The sequence below is a fragment of the Oncorhynchus gorbuscha genome, unplaced genomic scaffold, assembly GCF_021184085.1.
Source record: "Oncorhynchus gorbuscha isolate QuinsamMale2020 ecotype Even-year unplaced genomic scaffold, OgorEven_v1.0 Un_scaffold_2211, whole genome shotgun sequence".
In the NCBI taxonomy this organism is placed as follows: domain Eukaryota; kingdom Metazoa; phylum Chordata; class Actinopteri; order Salmoniformes; family Salmonidae; genus Oncorhynchus; species Oncorhynchus gorbuscha.
This window is the reverse complement of record NW_025746780.1, coordinates 1-24,721: the sequence shown is the minus strand read 5'-3', so window position 1 is coordinate 24,721 and position 24,721 is coordinate 1. Positions and strand designations below refer to the sequence as shown.

General features: G+C 44.7%; 1 protein-coding gene across 1 annotated transcript in view; it reads left to right on the top strand.

The window, feature by feature from the left end:
* Positions 1–20,464, top strand: part of LOC124025278 (protein tyrosine phosphatase type IVA 3-like) — a 53,304-nt gene extending 32,840 nt beyond the window's left edge. The window contains exon 6 of the mRNA XM_046338833.1: positions 18,777–20,464. Within this exon, the coding sequence (XP_046194789.1) occupies positions 18,777–18,894 (118 nt within the window). The 3' untranslated portion in view covers positions 18,895–20,464. The remainder of the gene's footprint in view (positions 1–18,776) is intronic.
* Positions 20,465–24,721: the final 4,257 nt, after the last annotated feature.

Sequence of the window (24,721 nt, the reverse complement as noted above, 5' to 3'; positions counted from 1 at the left end):
TTCAGTTCATCAGGCAGTATGTACACCTCACCTCTAGATTCAGTTCAGTTCATCAGGCAGTATCAGTTCAGTTCATCAGGCAGTATGTACATCTCACCTCTAGATTCAGTTCATCAGGCAGTATGTACACCTCACCTCTAGATTCAGTTCAGTTCATCAGGCAGTATGTACATCTCACCTCTAGATTCAGTTCATCAGGCAGTATGTACATCTCACCTCTAGATTCAGTTCAGTTCATCAGGCAGTATGTACACCACACCTCTAGATTCAGTTCATCAGGCAGTATGTACACCTCACCTCTAGATTCAGTTCAGTTCATCAGGCAGTATGTACACCACACCTCTAGATTCAGTTCATCAGGCAGTATGTACACCTCTAGATTCAGTTCATCAGGCAGTATGTACACCTCACCTCTAGATTCAGTTCAGTTCATCAGGCAGTATGTACACCTCACCTCCAGATTCAGTTCAGTTCATCAGGCAGTATGTACACCTCACCTCTAGATTCAGTTCAGTTCATCAGGCAGTATGTACACCTCACCTCCAGATTCAGTTCAGTTCATCAGGCAGTATGTACACCTCACCTCTAGATTCAGTTCATCAGGCAGTATGTACACCTCACCTCCAGATTCAGTTCATCAGGCAGTATGTACACCTCACCTCTAGATTCAGTTCATCAGGCAGTATGTACACCTCACCTCCAGATTCAGTTCATCAGGCAGTATGTACACCTCACCTCCAGATTCAGTTCATCAGGCAGTATGTACACCTCACCTCTAGATTCAGTTCAGTTCATCAGGCAGTATGTACACCTCACCTCCAGATTCAGTTCATCAGGCAGTATGTACACCTCACCTCTAGATTCAGTTCAGTTCATCAGGCAGTATGTACACCTCACCTCCAGATTCAGTTTATCAGGCAGTATGTACACCTCACCTCTAGATTCAGTTCATCAGGCAGTATGTACACCTCACCTCTAGATTCAGTTCATCAGGCAGTATGTACACCTCACCTCCAGATTCAGTTCATCAGGCAGTATGTACACCTCACCTCCAGATTCAGTTCATCAGGCAGTATGTACACCTCACCTCTAGATTCAGTTCAGTTCATCAGGCAGTATGTACACCTCACCTCTAGATTCAGTTCATCAGGCAGTATGTACACCTCACCTCTAGATTCAGTTCATCAGGCAGTATGTACACCTCACCTCTAGATTCAGTTCAGTTCATCAGGCAGTATGTACATCTCACCTCTAGATTCAGTTCAGTTCATCAGGCAGTATGTACACCTCACCTCTAGATTCAGTTCAGTTCATCAGGCAGTATGTACACCTCACCTCCAGATTCAGTTTATCAGGCAGTATGTACACCTCACCTCTAGATTCAGTTCAGTTTATCAGGCAGTATGTACATCTCACCTCTAGATTCAGTTCAGTTCATCAGGCAGTATGTACACCTCACCTCTAGATTCAGTTCAGTTCATCAGGCAGTATGTACATCTCACCTCTAGATTCAGTTCAGTTCATCAGGCAGTATGTACACCTCACCTCCAGATTCAGTTCAGTTTATCAGGCAGTATGTACACCTCACCTCCAGATTCAGTTCAGTTCATCAGGCAGTATGTACACCTCACCTCTAGATTCAGTTCATCAGGCAGTATGTCAGATTCAGTTCATCAGGCAGTATGTACACCTCACCTCTAGATTCAGTTCATCAGGCAGTATGTACACCTCACCTCTAGATTCAGTTCATCAGGCAGTATGTACACCTCACCTCCAGATTCAGTTCATCAGGCAGTATGTACACCTCACCTCTAGATTCAGTTCAGTTTATCAGGCAGTATGTACACCTCACCTCTAGATTCAGTTCATCAGGCAGTATGTACATCTCACCTCTAGATTCAGTTCATCAGGCAGTATGTACACCTCACCTCTAGATTCAGTTCATCTATGTATTCAGATTCAGTTCATCAGGCAGTATGTACATCTCACCTCTAGATTCAGTTCAGTTCATCAGGCAGTATGTACACCTCACCTCCAGATTCAGTTCAGTTCATCAGGCAGTATGTACACCTCACCTCTAGATTCAGTTCATCAGGCAGTATGTACACCTCACCTCCAGATTCAGTTCATCAGGCAGTATGTACACCTCACCTCCAGATTCAGTTCATCAGGCAGTATGTACACCTCACCTCTAGATTCAGTTCATCAGGCAGTATGTACACCTCACCTCCAGATTCAGTTCATCAGGCAGTATGTACACCTCACCTCCAGATTCAGTTCATCAGGCAGTATGTACACCTCACCTCTAGATTCAGTTCAGTTCATCAGGCAGTATGTACACCTCACCTCCAGATTCAGTTTATCAGGCAGTATGTACACCTCACCTCTAGATTCAGTTCAGTTCATCAGGCAGTATGTACATCTCACCTCTAGATTCAGTTCAGTTCATCAGGCAGTATGTACATCTCACCTCCAGATTCAGTTCAGTTCATCAGGCAGTATGTACATCTCACCTCCAGATTCAGTTCAGTTCATCAGGCAGTATGTACATCTCACCTCTAGATTCAGTTCAGTTCATCAGGCAGTATGTACATCTCACCTCTAGATTCAGTTCATCAGGCAGTATGTACACCTCACCTCTAGATTCAGTTCATCAGGCAGTATGTACACCTCACCTCCAGATTCAGTTCATCAGGCATTACACCTCACCTCTAGATTCAGTTCATCAGGCAGTATGTACATCTCACCTCTAGATTCAGTTCATCAGGCAGTATGTACATCTCACCTCTAGATTCAGTTCATCAGGCAGTATGTACATCTCACCTCTAGATTCAGTTCATCAGGCAGTATGTACATCTCACCTCCAGATTCAGTTCATCAGGCAGTATGTACACCTCACCTCCAGATTCAGTTCAGTTTATCAGGCAGTATGTACATCTCACCTCTAGATTCAGTTCAGTTCATCAGGCAGTATGTACACCTCACCTCTAGATTCAGTTCAGTTCATCAGGCAGTATGTACACCTCACCTCTAGATTCAGTTCATCAGGCAGTATGTACACCTCACCTCTAGATTCAGTTCAGTTCATCAGGCAGTATGTACATCTCACCTCTAGATTCAGTTCAGTTCATCAGGCAGTATGTACACCTCACCTCTAGATTCAGTTCATCAGGCAGTATGTACACCTCACCTCTAGATTCAGTTCAGTTCATCAGGCAGTATGTACATCTCACCTCTAGATTCAGTTCATTCATCAGGCAGTATGTACACCTCACCTCTAGATTCAGTTCAGTTCATCAGGCAGTATGTACACCTCACCTCCAGATTCAGTTCATCAGGCAGTATGTACACCTCACCTCTAGATTCAGTTCATCAGGCAGTATGTACACCTCACCTCTAGATTCAGTTCATCAGGCAGTATGTACACCTCACCTCCAGATTCAGTTCATCAGGCAGTATGTACACCTCACCTCTAGATTCAGTTCAGTTTATCAGGCAGTATGTACACCTCACCTCTAGATTCAGTTCAGTTCATCAGGCAGTATGTACACCTCACCTCCAGATTCAGTTCAGTTCATCAGGCAGTATGTACACCTCACCTCTAGATTCAGTTCATCAGGCAGTATGTACACCTCACCTCTAGATTCAGTTCATCAGGCAGTATGTACATCTCACCTCCAGATTCAGTTCAGTTCATCAGGCAGTATGTACACCTCACCTCTAGATTCAGTTCATCAGGCAGTATGTACATCTCACCTCCAGATTCAGTTCAGTTCATCAGGCAGTATGTACACCTCACCTCTAGATTCAGTTCATCAGGCAGTATGTACATCTCACCTCTAGATTCAGTTCATCAGGCAGTATGTACACCTCACCTCTAGATTCAGTTCATCAGGCAGTATGTACATCTCACCTCTAGATTCAGTTCATCAGGCAGTATGTACATCTCACCTCCAGATTCAGTTCAGTTCATCAGGCAGTATGTACACCTCACCTCTAGATTCAGTTCATCAGGCAGTATGTACATCTCACCTCTAGATTCAGTTCATCAGGCAGTATGTACATCTCACCTCTAGATTCAGTTCATCAGGCAGTATGTACATCTCACCTCTAGATTCAGTTCAGTTCATCAGGCAGTATGTACACCTCACCTCCAGATTCAGTTCATCAGGCAGTATGTACACCTCACCTCTAGATTCAGTTCAGTTTATCAGGCAGTATGTACACCTCACCTCTAGATTCAGTTCAGTTCATCAGGCAGTATGTACATCTCACCTCCAGATTCAGTTCAGTTCATCAGGCAGTATGTACATCTCACCTCTAGATTCAGTTCATCAGGCAGTATGTACACCTCACCTCTAGATTCAGTTCATCAGGCAGTATGTACACCTCACCTCTAGATTCAGTTCATCAGGCAGTATGTACACCTCACCTCCAGATTCAGTTCATCAGGCAGTATGTACACCTCACCTCTAGATTCAGTTCAGTTTATCAGGCAGTATGTACACCTCACCTCCAGATTCAGTTCATCAGGCAGTATGTACACCTCACCTCTAGATTCAGTTCATCAGGCAGTATGTACACCTCACCTCCAGATTCAGTTCATCAGGCAGTATGTACACCTCACCTCTAGATTCAGTTCAGTTCATCAGGCAGTATGTACACCTCACCTCCAGATTCAGTTCAGTTTATCAGGCAGTATGTACATCTCACCTCTAGATTCAGTTCAGTTTATCAGGCAGTATGTACATCTCACCTCCAGATTCAGTTCAGTTTATCAGGCAGTATGTACATCTCACCTCTAGATTCAGTTCAGTTTATCAGGCAGTATGTACATCTCACCTCCAGATTCAGTTCAGTTTATCAGGCAGTATGTACATCTCACCTCTAGATTCAGTTCATCAGGCAGTATGTACACCTCACCTCTAGATTCAGTTCATCAGGCAGTATGTACACCTCACCTCTAGATTCAGTTCAGTTCATCAGGCAGTATGTACACCTCACCTCTAGATTCAGTTCAGTTCATCAGGCAGTATGTACATCTCACCTCCAGATTCAGTTCATCAGGCAGTATGTACATCTCACCTCCAGATTCAGTTCAGTTCATCAGGCAGTATGTACACCTCACCTCTAGATTCAGTTCAGTTCATCAGGCAGTATGTACACCTCACCTCTAGATTCAGTTCAGTTCATCAGGCAGTATGTACACCTCACCTCTAGATTCAGTTCAGTTCATCAGGCAGTATGTACATCTCACCTCCAGATTCAGTTCATCAGGCAGTATGTACATCTCACCTCCAGATTCAGTTCAGTTCATCAGGCAGTATGTACACCTCACCTCTAGATTCAGTTCAGTTCATCAGGCAGTATGTACACCTCACCTCTAGATTCAGTTCAGTTCATCAGGCAGTATGTACATCTCACCTCTAGATTCAGTTCAGTTCATCAGGCAGTATGTACATCTCACCTCCAGATTCAGTTCATCAGGCAGTATGTACATCTCACCTCTAGATTCAGTTCAGTTCATCAGGCAGTATGTACACCTCACCTCTAGATTCAGTTCAGTTCATCAGGCAGTATGTACACCTCACCTCTAGATTCAGTTCAGTTCATCAGGCAGTATGTACATCTCACCTCTAGATTCAGTTCAGTTCATCAGGCAGTATGTACATCTCACCTCCAGATTCAGTTCAGTTCATCAGGCAGTATGTACATCTCACCTCCAGATTCAGTTCAGTTCATCAGGCAGTATGTACACCTCACCTCTAGATTCAGTTCAGTTCATCAGGCAGTATGTACACCTCACCTCTAGATTCAGTTCAGTTCATCAGGCAGTATGTACATCTCACCTCTAGATTCAGTTCATCAGGCAGTATGTACACCTCACCTCTAGATTCAGTTCATCAGGCAGTATGTACACCTCACCTCCAGATTCAGTTCAGTTCATCAGGCAGTATGTACACCTCACCTCTAGATTCAGTTCAGTTCATCAGGCAGTATGTACATCTCACCTCCAGATTCAGTTCAGTTCATCAGGCAGTATGTACATCTCACCTCTAGATTCAGTTCATCAGGCAGTATGTACACCTCACCTCTAGATTCAGTTCATCAGGCAGTATGTACACCTCACCTCCAGATTCAGTTCAGTTCATCAGGCAGTATGTACACCTCACCTCTAGATTCAGTTCAGTTCATCAGGCAGTATGTACATCTCACCTCCAGATTCAGTTCAGTTCATCAGGCAGTATGTACATCTCACCTCTAGATTCAGTTCATCAGGCAGTATGTACACCTCACCTCTAGATTCAGTTCATCAGGCAGTATGTACACCTCACCTCCAGATTCAGTTTATCAGGCAGTATGTACACCTCACCTCCAGATTCAGTTCATCAGGCAGTATGTACACCTCACCTCCAGATTCAGTTCATCAGGCAGTATGTACACCTCACCTCCAGATTCAGTTCATCAGGCAGTATGTACACCTCACCTCTAGATTCAGTTTATCAGGCAGTATGTACCTCTCACCTCTAGATTCAGTTCATCAGGCAGTATGTACACCTCACCTCCAGATTCAGTTCATCAGGCAGTATGTACACCTCACCTCTAGATTCAGTTCAGTTTATCAGGCAGTATGTACACCTCACCTCTAGATTCAGTTCAGTTTATCAGGCAGTATGTACATCTCACCTCTAGATTCAGTTCATCAGGCAGTATGTACACCTCACCTCCAGATTCAGTTCAGTTCATCAGGCAGTATGTACACCTCACCTCTAGATTCAGTTCATCAGGCAGTATGTACACCTCACCTCCAGATTCAGTTCATCAGGCAGTATGTACACCTCACCTCTAGATTCAGTTCATCAGGCAGTATGTACATCTCACCTCTAGATTCAGTTCAGTTTATCAGGCAGTATGTACATCTCACCTCTAGATTCAGTTCATCAGGCAGTATGTACACCTCACCTCCAGATTCAGTTCAGTTCATCAGGCAGTATGTACATCTCACCTCTAGATTCAGTTCATCAGGCAGTATGTACACCTCACCTCTAGATTCAGTTCAGTTCATCAGGCAGTATGTACATCTCACCTCTAGATTCAGTTCAGTTCATCAGGCAGTATGTACATCTCACCTCTAGATTCAGTTCAGTTCATCAGGCAGTATGTACACCTCACCTCTAGATTCAGTTCAGTTCATCAGGCAGTATGTACATCTCACCTCTAGATTCAGTTCAGTTCATCAGGCAGTATGTACATCTCACCTCTAGATTCAGTTCAGTTTATCAGGCAGTATGTACATCTCACCTCTAGATTCAGTTCAGTTCATCAGGCAGTATGTACACCTCACCTCTAGATTCAGTTCATCAGGCAGTATGTACATCTCACCTCCAGATTCAGTTCAGTTCATCAGGCAGTATGTACATCTCACCTCTAGATTCAGTTCATCAGGCAGTATGTACATCTCACCTCTAGATTCAGTTCATCAGGCAGTATGTACACCTCACCTCTAGATTCAGTTCAGTTTATCAGGCAGTATGTACACCTCACCTCTAGATTCAGTTCAGTTTATCAGGCAGTATGTACATCTCACCTCTAGATTCAGTTCATCAGGCAGTATGTACACCTCACCTCCAGATTCAGTTCAGTTCATCAGGCAGTATGTACATCTCACCTCTAGATTCAGTTCATCAGGCAGTATGTACATCTCACCTCTAGATTCAGTTCAGTTCATCAGGCAGTATGTACACCTCACCTCTAGATTCAGTTCATCAGGCAGTATGTACATCTCACCTCCAGATTCAGTTCAGTTCATCAGGCAGTATGTACATCTCACCTCTAGATTCAGTTCATCAGGCAGTATGTACATCTCACCTCTAGATTCAGTTCATCAGGCAGTATGTACATCTCACCTCTAGATTCAGTTCAGTTCATCAGGCAGTATGTACATCTCACCTCTAGATTCAGTTCATCAGGCAGTATGTACATCTCACCTCTAGATTCAGTTCAGTTTATCAGGCAGTATGTACACCTCACCTCCAGATTCAGTTCAGTTCATCAGGCAGTATGTACACCTCACCTCTAGATTCAGTTCAGTTCATCAGGCAGTATGTACATCTCACCTCCAGATTCAGTTCATCAGGCAGTATGTACATCTCACCTCTAGATTCAGTTCATCAGGCAGTATGTACATCTCACCTCTAGATTCAGTTCAGTTCATCAGGCAGTATGTACACCTCACCTCTAGATTCAGTTCAGTTTATCAGGCAGTATGTACATCTCACCTCTAGATTCAGTTCATCAGGCAGTATGTACACCTCACCTCTAGATTCAGTTCAGTTTATCAGGCAGTATGTACATCTCACCTCTAGATTCAGTTCATCAGGCAGTATGTACATCTCACCTCTAGATTCAGTTCAGTTCATCAGGCAGTATGTACACCTCACCTCTAGATTCAGTTCATCAGGCAGTATGTACACCTCACCTCTAGATTCAGTTCAGTTCATCAGGCAGTATGTACATCTCACCTCTAGATTCAGTTCATCAGGCAGTATGTACACCTCACCTCTAGATTCAGTTCATCAGGCAGTATGTACATCTCACCTCTAGATTCAGTTCATCAGGCAGTATGTACATCTCACCTCTAGATTCAGTTCATCAGGCAGTATGTACACCTCACCTCCAGATTCAGTTCATCAGGCAGTATGTACACCTCACCTCCAGATTCAGTTCATCAGGCAGTATGTACACCTCACCTCCAGATTCAGTTCAGTTTATCAGGCAGTATGTACACCTCACCTCCAGATTCAGTTCATCAGGCAGTATGTACACCTCACCTCCAGATTCAGTTCATCAGGCAGTATGTACACCTCACCTCCAGATTCAGTTCAGTTCATCAGGCAGTATGTACACCTCACCTCTAGATTCAGTTCAGTTCATCAGGCAGTATGTACACCTCACCTCTAGATTCAGTTCATCAGGCAGTATGTACATCTCACCTCTAGATTCAGTTCATCAGGCAGTATGTACATCTCACCTCTAGATTCAGTTCATCAGGCAGTATGTACACCTCACCTCCAGATTCAGTTCAGTTCATCAGGCAGTATGTACATCTCACCTCTAGATTCAGTTCATCAGGCAGTATGTACACCTCACCTCCAGATTCAGTTCATCAGGCAGTATGTACACCTCACCTCTAGATTCAGTTCATCAGGCAGTATGTACACCTCACCTCTAGATTCAGTTCATCAGGCAGTATGTACACCTCACCTCCAGATTCAGTTCAGTTCATCAGGCAGTATGTACACCTCACCTCCAGATTCAGTTCATCAGGCAGTATGTACACCTCACCTCCAGATTCAGTTCAGTTTATCAGGCAGTATGTACACCTCACCTCCAGATTCAGTTCAGTTTATCAGGCAGTATGTACATCTCACCTCCAGATTCAGTTCAGTTCATCAGGCAGTATGTACACCTCACCTCCAGATTCAGTTCATCAGGCAGTATGTACATCTCACCTCTAGATTCAGTTCAGTTCATCAGGCAGTATGTACACCTCACCTCCAGATTCAGTTCATCAGGCAGTATGTACACCTCACCTCCAGATTCAGTTCATCAGGCAGTATGTACACCTCACCTCCAGATTCAGTTCAGTTCATCAGGCAGTATGTACACCTCACCTCTAGATTCAGTTCAGTTCATCAGGCAGTATGTACACCTCACCTCTAGATTCAGTTCATCAGGCAGTATGTACATCTCACCTCTAGATTCAGTTCATCAGGCAGTATGTACACCTCACCTCCAGATTCAGTTCAGTTCATCAGGCAGTATGTACACCTCACCTCTAGATTCAGTTCAGTTCATCAGGCAGTATGTACACCTCACCTCTAGATTCAGTTCATCAGGCAGTATGTACACCTCACCTCCAGATTCAGTTCATCAGGCAGTATGTACACCTCACCTCTAGATTCAGTTCATCAGGCAGTATGTACACCTCACCTCTAGATTCAGTTCATCAGGCAGTATGTACACCTCACCTCCAGATTCAGTTCATCAGGCAGTATGTACACCTCACCTCCAGATTCAGTTCATCAGGCAGTATGTACACCTCACCTCTAGATTCAGTTCAGTTCATCAGGCAGTATGTACACCTCACCTCCAGATTCAGTTCAGTTCATCAGGCAGTATGTACACCTCACCTCCAGATTCAGTTCATCAGGCAGTATGTACACCTCACCTCTAGATTCAGTTCATCAGGCAGTATGTACACCTCACCTCCAGATTCAGTTCATCAGGCAGTATGTACACCTCACCTCTAGATTCAGTTCATCAGGCAGTATGTACATCTCACCTCCAGATTCAGTTCAGTTCATCAGGCAGTATGTACACCTCACCTCTAGATTCAGTTCATCAGGCAGTATGTACACCTCACCTCCAGATTCAGTTCAGTTCATCAGGCAGTATGTACACCTCACCTCTAGATTCAGTTCATCAGGCAGTATGTACACCACACCTCCAGATTCAGTTCAGTTCATCAGGCAGTATGTACACCACACCTCCAGATTCAGTTCAGTTCATCAGGCAGTATGTACATCTCACCTCACCTCCAGATTCAGTTCATCAGGCAGTATGTACACCACACCTCCAGATTCAGTTCAGTTTATCAGGCAGTATGTACATCTCACCTCTAGATTCAGTTCAGTTCATCAGGCAGTATGTACATCTCACCTCTAGATTCAGTTCATCAGGCAGTATGTACACCTCACCTCCAGATTCAGTTCAGTTCATCAGGCAGTATGTACACCTCACCTCCAGATTCAGTTCATCAGGCAGTATGTACACCTCACCTCTAGATTCAGTTCATCAGGCAGTATGTACACCACACCTCCAGATTCAGTTCAGTTCATCAGGCAGTATGTACACCACACCTCCAGATTCAGTTCAGTTCATCAGGCAGTATGTACATCTCACCTCACCTCCAGATTCAGTTCATCAGGCAGTATGTACACCACACCTCCAGATTCAGTTCAGTTTATCAGGCAGTATGTACATCTCACCTCTAGATTCAGTTCAGTTCATCAGGCAGTATGTACATCTCACCTCTAGATTCAGTTCATCAGGCAGTATGTACACCTCACCTCCAGATTCAGTTCAGTTCATCAGGCAGTATGTACACCTCACCTCCAGATTCAGTTCATCAGGCAGTATGTACACCTCACCTCCAGATTCAGTTCATCAGGCAGTATGTACATCTCACCTCTAGATTCAGTTCAGTTCATCAGGCAGTATGTACACCTCACCTCTAGATTCAGTTCAGTTCATCAGGCAGTATGTACATCTCACCTCTAGATTCAGTTCAGTTCATCAGGCAGTATGTACATCTCACCTCCAGATTCAGTTCATCAGGCAGTATGTACATCTCACCTCTAGATTCAGTTCAGTTCATCAGGCAGTATGTACATCTCACCTCCAGATTCAGTTCATCAGGCAGTATGTACATCTCACCTCCAGATTCAGTTCATCAGGCAGTATGTACATCTCACCTCCAGATTCAGTTCATCAGGCAGTATGTACACCTCACCTCTAGATTCAGTTCATCAGGCAGTATGTACACCTCACCTCTAGATTCAGTTCAGTTCATCAGGCAGTATGTACATCTCACCTCCAGATTCAGTTCAGTTCATCAGGCAGTATGTACATCTCACCTCCAGATTCAGTTCATCAGGCAGTATGTACACCTCACCTCTAGATTCAGTTCAGTTCATCAGGCAGTATGTACACCTCACCTCTAGATTCAGTTCAGTTCATCAGGCAGTATGTACACCTCACCTCCAGATTCAGTTCAGTTCATCAGGCAGTATGTACACCTCACCTCTAGATTCAGTTCATCAGGCAGTATGTACACCTCACCTCTAGATTCAGTTCAGTTCATCAGGCAGTATGTACATCTCACCTCCAGATTCAGTTCAGTTCATCAGGCAGTATGTACATCTCACCTCCAGATTCAGTTCATCAGGCAGTATGTACATCTCACCTCCAGATTCAGTTCATCAGGCAGTATGTACATCTCACCTCTAGATTCAGTTCAGTTCATCAGGCAGTATGTACATCTCACCTCCAGATTCAGTTCATCAGGCAGTATGTACACCTCACCTCCAGATTCAGTTCATCAGGCAGTATGTACATCTCACCTCCAGATTCAGTTCATCAGGCAGTATGTACACCTCACCTCCAGATTCAGTTCATCAGGCAGTATGTACACCTCACCTCCAGATTCAGTTCATCAGGCAGTATGTACATCTCACCTCTAGATTCAGTTCAGTTCATCAGGCAGTATGTACATCTCACCTCCAGATTCAGTTCATCAGGCAGTATGTACACCACACCTCCAGATTCAGTTCATCAGGCAGTATGTACATCTCACCTCCAGATTCAGTTCAGTTCATCAGGCAGTATGTACATCTCACCTCCAGATTCAGTTCAGTTCATCAGGCAGTATGTACATCTCACCTCCAGATTCAGTTCATCAGGCAGTATGTACATCTCACCTCCAGATTCAGTTCATCAGGCAGTATGTACATCTCACCTCCAGATTCAGTTCATCAGGCAGTATGTACATCTCACCTCCAGATTCAGTTCATCAGGCAGTATGTACACCACACCTCCAGATTCAGTTCATCAGGCAGTATGTACATCTCACCTCCAGATTCAGTTCAGTTCATCAGGCAGTATGTACATCTCACCTCCAGATTCAGTTCAGTTCATCAGGCAGTATGTACACCTCACCTCCAGATTCAGTTCATCAGGCAGTATGTACATCTCACCTCTAGATTCAGTTCAGTTCATCAGGCAGTATGTACATCTCACCTCCAGATTCAGTTCATCAGGCAGTATGTACACCACACCTCCAGATTCAGTTCATCAGGCAGTATGTACACCTCACCTCTAGATTCAGTTCATCAGGCAGTATGTACACCTCACCTCTAGATTCAGTTCAGTTCATCAGGCAGTATGTACACCTCACCTCTAGATTCAGTTCAGTTCATCAGGCAGTATGTACACCTCACCTCCAGATTCAGTTCAGTTCATCAGGCAGTATGTACACCTCACCTCTAGATTCAGTTCATCAGGCAGTATGTACACCTCACCTCTAGATTCAGTTCATCAGGCAGTATGTACATCTCACCTCTAGATTCAGTTCATCAGGCAGTATGTACACCTCACCTCTAGATTCAGTTCAGTTCATCAGGCAGTAGGAACATTCACCTTCCGTCTCTTGATGTTTTTAAGGAGAGTGGAAGTCCACTCAACCTTTTTAGTGTTGTTCCTGTTTCATCTGACAGCTGTATATTTAGATGGGGACATTATGGGACATCATGAGGAAGGAGAAAGGGATTGAACCGCTCTGTACTGAGGGGGATTATGGGACATCATGATTCACATCACATGATTATGTGGTTTGAGCCGGGAGTGTCTTTCACTCTGCCAGGGCTCTGCACACCTCTGTACTGAGGAGGATTATGTGGTTTGAGCCGGGAGTGTCTTTCACTCTACCAGGGCTCTGCACACCTCTGTACTGAGGAGGATTATGTGGTTTGAGCCGGGAGTGTCTTTCACTCTACCAGGGCTCTGCACACCTCTGTACTGAGGAGGATTATGTGGTTTGAGCCGGGAGTGTCTTTCACTCTACCAGGGCTCTGCACACCTCTGTACTGAGGAGGATTATGTGGTTTGAGCCGGGAGTGTCTTTCACTCTACCAGGGCTCTGCACACCTCTGTACTGAGGAGGATTATGAGACATCATGAGGGAGAAAGGGATTGAAATGCTCTGTACTGAGGAGGATTATGTGGTTTGAGCCGGGAGTGTCTTTCACTCTGCCAGGGCTCTGCACACCTCTGTACTGAGGAGGATTATGTGGTTTGAGCCGGGAGTGTCTTTCACTCTGCCAGGGCTCTGCACACCTCTGTACTGAGGAGGATTATGGGACATCACGAGGGAGAGAGGGATTGACCTGCTCTGTACTGAGGAGGATTATGTGGTTTGAGCCGGGAGTGTCTTTCACTCTGCCAGGGCTCTGCACACCTCTGTACTGAGGAGGATTATGTGGTTTGAGCCGGGAGTGTCTTTCACTCTACCAGGGCTCTGCACACCTCTGTACTGAGGAGGATTATGTGGTTTGAGCCGGGAGTGTCTTTCACTCTACCAGGGCTCTGCACACCTCTGTACTGAGGAGGATTATGTGGTTTGAGCCGGGAGTGTCTTTCACTCTACCAGGGCTCTGCACACCTCTGTACTGAGGAGGATTATGTGGTTTGAGCCGGGAGTGTCTTTCACTCTACCAGGGCTCTGCACACCTCTGTACTGAGGAGGATTATGTGGTTTGAGCCGGGAGTGTCTTTCACTCCGCCAGGGCTCTGCACACCTCTGTACTGAGGAGGATTATGTGGTTTGAGCCGGGAGTGTCTTTCACTCCGCCAGGGCTCTGCACACCTCTGTACTGAGGAGGATTATGTGGTTTGAGCCGGGAGTGTCTTTCACTCTACCAGGGCTCTGCACACCTCTGTACTGAGGAGGATTATGTGGTTTGAGCCGGGAGTGTCTTTCACTCTACCAGGGCTCTGCACACCTCTGTACTGAGGAGGATTATGTGGTTTGAGCCGGGAGTGTCTTTCACTCCGCCAGGGCTCTGCACACCTCTGTACTGAGGAGGATTATGGGACATCATGAGGAGGGAGAAAGGGATTGAAATGCTCTGTACTGAGGAGGATTATGTGGTTTGAGCCGGGAGTGTCTTTCACTCTACCAGGGCTCTGCACACCTCTGTACTGAGGAGGATTATGGGACATCATGAGGAGGGAGAAAGGGATTGAACTGCTCTGTACTGAGAAGGATTATGTGGTTTGAGTCGGGAGTGTCTTTCACTCTACCAGGGCTCTGCACACCTCTGTACTGAGGAGGATTATGTGGTTTGAGCCGGGAGTGTCTTTCACTCTACCAGGGCTCTGCACACCTCTGTACTGAGGAGGATTATGTGGTTTGAGTCGGGAGTGTCTTTCACTCTACCAGGGCTCTGCACACCTCTGTACTGAGGAGGATTATGTGGTTTGAGCCGGGAGTGTCTTTCACTCTGCCAGGGCTCTGCACACCTCTGTACTGAGGAGGATTATGTGGTTTGAGCCGGGAGTGTCTTTCACTCTGCCAGGGCTCTGCACACCTCTGTACTGAGGAGGATTATGGGACATCATGAGGGAGAAAGGGATTGACCTGCTCTGTACTGAGGAGGATTATGTGGTTTGAGCCGGGAGTGTCTTTCACTCTGCCAGGGCTCTGCACACCTCTGTACTGAGGAGGATTATGTGGTTTGAGCCGGGAGTGTCTTTCACTCTGCCAGGGCTCTGCACACCTCTGTACTGAGGAGGATTATGTGGTTTGAGCCGGGAGTGTCTTTCACTCTGCCAGGGCTCTGCACACCTCTGTACTGAGGAGGATTATGTGGTTTGAGCCGGGAGTGTCTTTCACTCTGCCAGGGCTCTGCACACCTCTGTACTGAGGAGGATTATGTGGTTTGAGCCGGGAGTGTCTTTCACTCTGCCAGGGCTCTGCACACCTCTGTACTGAGGAGGATTATGGGACATCATGAGGAGGGAGAAAGGGATTGAACTGCTCTGTACTGAGAAGGATTATGTGGTTTGAGTCGGGAGTGTCTTTCACTCTACCAGGGCTCTGCACACCTCTGTACTGAGGAGGATTATGTGGTTTGAGTCGGGAGTGTCTTTCACTCTACCAGGGCTCTGCACACCTCTGTACTGAGGAGGATTATGTGGTTTGAGTCGGGAGTGTCTTTCACTCTACCAGGGCTCTGCACACCTCTGTACTGAGGAGGATTATGTGGTTTGAGCCGGGAGTGTCTTTCACTCTGCCAGGGCTCTGCACACCTCTGTACTGAGGAGGATTATGTGGTTTGAGCCGGGAGTGTCTTTCACTCTGCCAGGGCTCTGCACACCTCTGTACTGAGGAGGATTATGGGACATCACGAGGGAGAGAGGGATTGACCTGCTCTGTACTGAGGAGGATTATGTGGTTTGAGCCGGGAGTGTCTTTCACTCTGCCAGGGCTCTGCACACCTCTGTACTGAGGAGGATTATGTGGTTTGAGCCGGGAGTGTCTTTCACTCTACCAGGGCTCTGCACACCTCTGTACTGAGGAGGATTATGTGGTTTGAGCCGGGAGTGTCTTTCACTCTACCAGGGCTCTGCACACCTCTGTACTGAGGAGGATTATGTGGTTTGAGCCGGGAGTGTCTTTCACTCTACCAGGGCTCTGCACACCTCTGTACTGAGGAGGATTATGTGGTTTGAGCCGGGAGTGTCTTTCACTCTGCCAGGGCTCTGCACACCTCTGTACTGAGGAGGATTATGTGGTTTGAGCCGGGAGTGTCTTTCACTCCGCCAGGGCTCTGCACACCTCTGTACTGAGGAGGATTATGTGGTTTGAGCCGGGAGTGTCTTTCACTCTACCAGGGCTCTGCACACCTCTGTACTGAGGAGGATTATGTGGTTTGAGCCGGGAGTGTCTTTCACTCCGCCAGGGCTCTGCACACCTCTGTACTGAGGAGGATTATGTGGTTTGAGCCGGGAGTGTCTTTCACTCTACCAGGGCTCTGCACACCTCTGTACTGAGGAGGATTATGTGGTTTGAGCCGGGAGTGTCTTTCACTCTACCAGGGCTCTGCACACCTCTGTACTGAGGAGGATTATGTGGTTTGAGCCGGGAGTGTCTTTCACTCCGCCAGGGCTCTGCACACCTCTGTACTGAGGAGGATTATGGGACATCATGAGGAGGGAGAAAGGGATTGAAATGCTCTGTACTGAGGAGGATTATGTGGTTTGAGCCGGGAGTGTCTTTCACTCTACCAGGGCTCTGCACACCTCTGTACTGAGGAGGATTATGGGACATCATGAGGAGGGAGAAAGGGATTGAACTGCTCTGTACTGAGAGGATTATGTGGTTTGAGTCGGGAGTGTCTTTCACTCTACCAGGGCTCTGCACACCTCTGTACTGAGGAGGATTATGTGGTTTGAGCCGGGAGTGTCTTTCACTCTACCAGGGCTCTGCACACTCTGTACTGAGGAGGATTATGTGGTTTGAGTCGGGAGTGTCTTTCACTCTACCAGGGCTCTGCACACCTCTGTACTGAGGAGGATTATGTGGTTTGAGTCGGGAGTGTCTTTCACTCTACCAGGGCTCTGCACACCTCTGTACTGAGGAGGATTATGTGGTTTGAGCCGGGAGTGTCTTTCACTCTGCCAGGGCTCTGCACACTCTGTACTGAGGAGGATTATGTGGTTTGAGCCGGGAGTGTCTTTCACTCTGCCAGGGCTCTGCACACCTCTGTACTGAGGAGGATTATGGGACATCATGAGGGAGAAAGGGATTGACCTGCTCTGTACTGAGGAGGATTATGTGGTTTGAGCCGGGAGTGTCTTTCACTCTGCCAGGGCTCTGCACACCTCTGTACTGAGGAGGATTATGTGGTTTGAGCCGGGAGTGTCTTTCACTCTGCCAGGGCTCTGCACACCTCTGTACTGAGGAGGATTATGTGGTTTGAGCCGGGAGTGTCTTTCACTCTGCCAGGGCTCTGCACACCTCTGTACTGAGGAGGATTATGTGGTTTGAGCCGGGAGTGTCTTTCACTCCGCCAGGGCTCTGCACACCTCTGTACTGAGGAGGATTATGGAAAAAGGGATTGACCTGCTCTGTACTGAGGAGGATTATGTGGTTTGAGCCGGGAGTGTCTTTCACTCTGCCAGGGCTCTGCACACCTCTGTACTGAGGAGGATTATGGGACATCATGAGGAGGGAGAAAGGGATTGAACTGCTCTGTACTGAGAAGGATTATGTGGTTTGAGTCGGGAGTGTCTTTCACTCTACCAGGGCTCTGCACACCTCTGTACTGAGGAGGATTATGTGGTTTGAGCCGGGAGTGTCTTTCACTCTACCAGGGCTCTGCACACCTCTGTACTGAGGAGGATTATGTGGTTTGAGTCGGGAGTGTCTTTCACTCCGCCAGGGCTCTGCACACCTCTGTACTGAGGAGGATTATGTGGTTTGAGTCGGGAGTGTCTTTCACTCTACCAGGGCTCTGCACACCTCTGTACTGAGGAGGATTATGTGGTTTGAGTCGGGAGTGTCTTTCACTCTGCCAGGGCTCTGCACACCTCTGGATTCTTCTGACACTCATTGGCTCTACATTATGGGTCAGGTTCTCTGGAAAAACATCAAGCCTACTACCTTCCTGGACTGAGCACCGTAATGCTCAATGGACAATCTGAATTTAAGGTGCTTTTTAGTCCAGGAATAAATAGGCTTCGTGTGGATCTGGGAAAATCATCCCTAAGTGAATTATAATTGTCTCTTTACATGAGGGCCCTTGTATACAGCAAAGGTGTGTGTGTGTGTGTGGCTACAGTGTCAAGCTGTTTAGCTTCACATATAAAGGGCCCCTAGTCCCCAAATGTTGCACTGTTTTTAACCAGAGCCCTGTGGGCCCCTAGTCCCTAAATGTTACACTGTTTTTAACCAGAGCCCTGTGGGCCCCTAGTCCCTAAATGTTACACTGTTTTTAACCAGAGCCCTGTGGGCCCCTAGTCCCTAAATGTTGCACTGCTTTTATTTAACCAGAGTGGACACTGGTCAGAAGTAGTGAACAGGGTGCCAATTGGGACACAACAGAAGTTCCTGTAGGGAGTAACCGTAGACCTGTCTCTCTCTGTCTCCTCAGGAAGCGCAGGGGAGCGATCAACAGCAAGCAGCTGACCTACCTGGAGAAATACCGCTCCAGACAGAGACTACGCTTCAAAGACCCTCACAAACACAAGAACAAGTGCTGTGTGATGTGATGATGTGGTGTGACCCCGCAGCCCGCCTGTTCTGACCCATATAGAACGACTACATGAACTTTAACATTGGACCGACCTCCACCCCGCTAAGATGCATTTAGGACTTGACCTGTTGTCTGTTTCCATGGGGACAGTTAGTTGCCACTGTTCTGTTGGGATTCTTCTGCTTCTCATTCTCAGGGCTGTTAGAGACCATCTCCTCTCTGATGTCTTTGAATGAACACGTTCGTCCCCAACTGCCGGCCAATTGATCTCATAGAGAGGAAAAACAAACGAGCCCTATTTCCATCAAGTACACACACACACCCACACACACACACTGACACACACTATTTTGCACTGATTGTAACATACTGTGACATACACACACAGCGCCATTGACCACCAGACCAACCCCTCAACCAGCAGCAACACTGTCAGCTTGGTCCCAGGCCTGATTGTTCCTCTTTCCTCCCTGCTGCTAGGTAGCACTGACCCAACCCAAAGCACTGTCAATGAAACACACCGACCCATCACTAGCTGTCACAACAGGTCTGCATCACCATACACCATGTTAACTGAAAGCCCCTGCTAGCCATGATGACATGAATGAAATAATCATGAAAAATAACAGATTTTATGCTGTCTGTGTGTTTTTATCTCAATGTTTCAAGGAAATCCAGTTTAATGTCTTTGTTCAATTGAAATGCCATCCACAGAGCTCAGCCATCTTGCTCCTTGCTCCGTTTTCATAATGCATGTAAGTTAACACTTGTTAGAATCATGTCCTTGTCTCCTTGTCTTGAGGATATGGGGATGCGGGATGGGACTTAAAATAGGACGAGGTTTTGTGCTGAGTCGCCGGTTTTTTAAATAGCAATATTTTTTACATTGTGATATGAAATACTCTGGGATTAGGATTCTTCACCACTGACTGCTTCTGTTGTACAACATGAAGGATCTCAGTGTATCATGTAGGAGTCAGCTGAGCCTGGGTGGGCTTGGTAGGCAACACCGTCTGTGTCCCAGATGGCACCCTATTCCCTATATAGTGCACTACTTTTGACCAGAGGTCTATGGGCTACAATGCCTTGAAATATACACAAAAACATGGACTCGCACTGATCCTATGGGCTCCGGTCAAAAGTTGTGCACTATATAGGGAGTAGGGTGTCATCTGGGACGCGTACTATGCTTTGGGAACATAAACATGGCGGTGCCCCGTAGTCGTCTCTGGGATGAAAAACAGCCAACTGAACCGTCTGCTCAGAAATAACGTCCTGGCTCTGTATCTGTCAGTGTGGATAGAAATGTCTCTCATCTTGCCTCTGAAATAGCACCCTATTCCCCTTTTATAGTGCACTACTATATAGCACACTTTTGACTATAGTCCTATGGGCTCTGGTCAAAAGTAGTGCACTAAATAGGGAATAGGGTGCAAGACGCAGTCTCAGTTAAGGACAGGTACTGAAGGAATGACTGGTATCCTAGGAAGAAAGCTGTCACATTTATCTGCTGCCTTGGAAGTAACCCACTTCAGATTGTTCACAGTTAATGAAGTACAATAAATAAAGTAATTGTTTAAAGTAAACTGACCTTTTTTGTGCTTTATTCAGGAGTTGACTTGTGGGAGAACGAATCATTTTAAACAACCACTTTTGCCTTGTTGTGATAACAAGCTCAAATGCCGCCATCTAGTGGCCATGTGTAGTTATTCACATTATTAGTAGTGGCATTGTTGGCCTGAATTAGAGTTTTTGCAATTTCTGAAATAGATTTATCGTTTCCTCTTCAATGACCATATTGTTAATTTGAGATTATAACATGGCACATGTATCATCTATATTGTAGATTAAGTCATCACTTTATTATCTCAAACATTCCTGTTTGTACAACAATGACGTATGATATACAGGCTACTTCCGGACGGAATCTAATTACAATTGAGAAAGAGGGCAGAGCTCGAGCGGCAAATTCTATGTCCTTTGTTGTATTATATAAACGTCTTGTTCGTGGTGATATTGTCTATATATAAATCACGCAGGTCTTTTTGCCTGTGGCACGTCCGATATAGCTAATTCTGGAAAGGACCCGAGATAAACGCAAGGCACAGTGCAGACGGTAGGCTAATTCAAATGCATCTTTGTCTTGCATGAGCATCCTTATTAACCGGCACCCAATGTAGGCCAAGTCTATCTAACGGTTCAAAATGTGTTCTGGTCATTGTATGAAAACCTCGGCGCACCAACCACGATTTTAACTGGAGAATACATGGTTTTACTGGTGATGGGGAGAACAATCTAGAAATGAAATGTATTCAATGTGCTGCAAATGTAGCAAAACATGTTCAATGTATTTACATTAGCCTCATATAGCCTCACCGTGGCATCCAGGGCCATTGCTTTTTCGTTTTTATTATTTCATTGGTAGTTGTTATAATAGGCGAGTCCACACTGTCAGATACTGTATGATGTACAGTATTTGGAATGCATGATATCAGCATGTCTCTACCATCACGCCATAGGCTACAATCCTCATTTCTTATTGTTTTGTTTTGCATGCCTCCGTCTGCTCGGTCATCCATCAGGATTTAAAATAAAGTTTTTTCTTTGTCTCAGTGTTTTGTCATTTTATTTATGTTTTGCATTACGTTCCCACTTCTCATTTTCATCATTTAATAGCACCTACTTACTGATCGTGCAAGTAAAGAAAATATTTGTACTGTAACGACCCTGGGTTTATAAGCGCGGAAATCGACTCTGCCGCACGAGCATACTTTTGCGGCACAGTCGATAGCGCGCCGGACCTCGAGCTAGAAGGTTACAGTACGTTGTTCATTTAGTATCAAATGTATAATTTGCTTTCAAAATGTACTTGCCACTTTCCAATGTAATAACTGCATCTTTGGGAGTTGCATCTCCTTGGCTCCTAGTGCTGTAAATCGTTCCATCCCTATAATTAGAATAAATGATGTTCCATTCTCACTATGCTTTGTCAGTCCAATCACACAGTTTCATGTCGAATTGAACATCCCAACCATTCGCCCATACGTTAGTTTGTGTTTCCGACATTGATACACAATGACACTGATACAGAGATTAAACCTATAGGTGGACATGATACGGAGATTAAATTTATAGGTGGACATGATAGTGATACAGAGATTAAACCTATAGGTGGACATGATACTGATACAGAGATTAAACCTATAGGTGGACATGATACGGATACAGAGTTTAAACCTATAGGTAGACATGATACTGATATAGAGATTAAACCTATAGGTGGACATGATACTTATACAGAGATTAAACCTATAGGTGGACATGATACTGATACAGAGATTAAACCTATAGGTGGATACTGATACAGAGATTAAACCTATAGGTGGACATGATACTGATACAGAGATTAAACCTATAGGTGGACATGATACTGATACAGAGATTAATCCTATAGGTGGATACAGATACAGAGATTAAACCTATAGGTGGATACTGATACAGAGATTAAACCTATAGGTGGACATGATACTGATACAGAGATTAAACCTATAGGTGGATACTGATACAGAGATTAAACCTATAGGTGGACATGATACTGATACAGAGATTAAACCTATAGGTGGACATGATACATACAGAGATTAAACCTAAGGTGGATACTGATACAGAGATTAAACCTATAGGTGGACATGATACTGATACAGAGATTAAACCTATAGGTGGACATGATACTGATACAGAGATTAAACCTATAGGTGGACATGATACGATACAGAGATTAAACCTATAGGTGGATACTGATACAGAGATTAAACCTATAGGTGGACATGATACTGATACAGAGATTAATCCTATAGGTGGATACAGATACAGAGATTAAACCTATAGGTGGATACTGATACAGAGATTAAACCTATAGGTGGACATGATACTGATACAGAGATTAAACCTATAGGTGGATACTGATACAGAGATTAAACCTATAGGTGGACATGATACTGATATAGAGATTAGACCTATAGGTGGACATGATACTGATACAGAGATTAAACCTATAGGTGGACATGATACTGATACAGAGATTAAACCTATAGGTGGACATGATACTGATACAGAGATTAAACCTATAGGTGGATACTGATACAGAGATTAAACCTATAGGTGGACATGATACTGATACAGAGATTAAACCTATAGGTGGACATGATACTGATACAGAGATTAAACCTATAGGTGGATACTGATACAGAGATTAAACCTATAGGTGGATACTGATACAGAGATTAAACCTATAGGTGGACATGATACTGATACAGAGATTAAACCTATAGGTGGATACTGATACAGAGATTAAACCTATAGGTGGACATGATACTGATACAGAGATTAAACCTATAGGTGGACATGATACTGATACAGAGATTAAACCTATAGGTGGACATGATACTGATACAGAGATTAAACCTTTAGGTGGATACTGATACAGAGATTAAACCTATAGGTGGACATGATACTGATACGAAGATTAAACCTATAGGTGGACATGATACTGATACGGAGATTAAACCTATAGGTGGACATGATTACTGATACAGAGATTAAACCTATAGGTGGACATGATTAAACCTGATACAGAGATTAAACCTATAGGTGGACATGATACTGATACAGAGATTAAACCTATAGGTGGATACTGATTCAGAGATTAAACCTATAGGTGGATACTGATACAGAGATTAAACCTATAGGTGGACATGATACTGATACAGAGATTAAACCTATAGGTGGATACTGATACAGAGATTAAACCTATAGGTGGACATGATACTGATACAGAGATTAAACCTATAGGTGGACATGATACTGATACAGAGATTAAACCTATAGGTGGACATGATACTGATACAGAGATTAAACCTATAGGTGGACATGATACTGATACAGAGATTAAACCTATAGGTGGACATGATACTGATACATACAGAGATTAAACCTATAGGTGGACATGATACTGATACAGAGATTAAACCTATAGGTGGACATGATACTGATACAGAGATTAAACTCTATAGGTGGACATGATACTGATACAGAGATTAAACCTATAGGTGGACATGATACTGATACAGAGATTAAACCTATAGGTGGACATGATACTGATAGGTGGATACAGAGATTAAACCTATAGGTGGACATGATACTGATACAGAGATTAAACCTATAGGTGGACATGATACTGATACAGAGATTAAACCTATAGGTGGACATGATACTGATACAGAGATTAAACCTATAGGTGGATACTGATACAGAGATTAAACCTATAGGTGGACATGATACTGATACAGAGATTAAACCTATTGGTGGATACTGATACAGAGATTAAACCTATAGGTGGATACTGATACAGAGATTAAACCTATAGGTGGATACTGATACAGAGATTAAACCTATAGGTGGATACTGATACAGAGATTAAACCTATAGGTGGATACTGATACAGAGATTAAACCTATAGGTGGATACTGATACAGAGATTAAACCTATAGGTGGATACTGATACGGAGATGAAACCTATAGGTGGATACTGATACAGAGTTTAAACCTATAGGTGGACATGATACTGATACAGAGATTAAACCTATAGGTGGACATGATACTGATACAGAGATTAAACCTATAGGTGGACATGATACTGATATAGAGATTAAACCTATAGGTGGATACTGATACAGAGTTTAAACCTATAGGTGGACATGATACTGATACAGAGATTAAACCTATAGGTGGACATGATACTGATATAGAGATTAAACCTATTGGTGGATACTGATACAGAGATT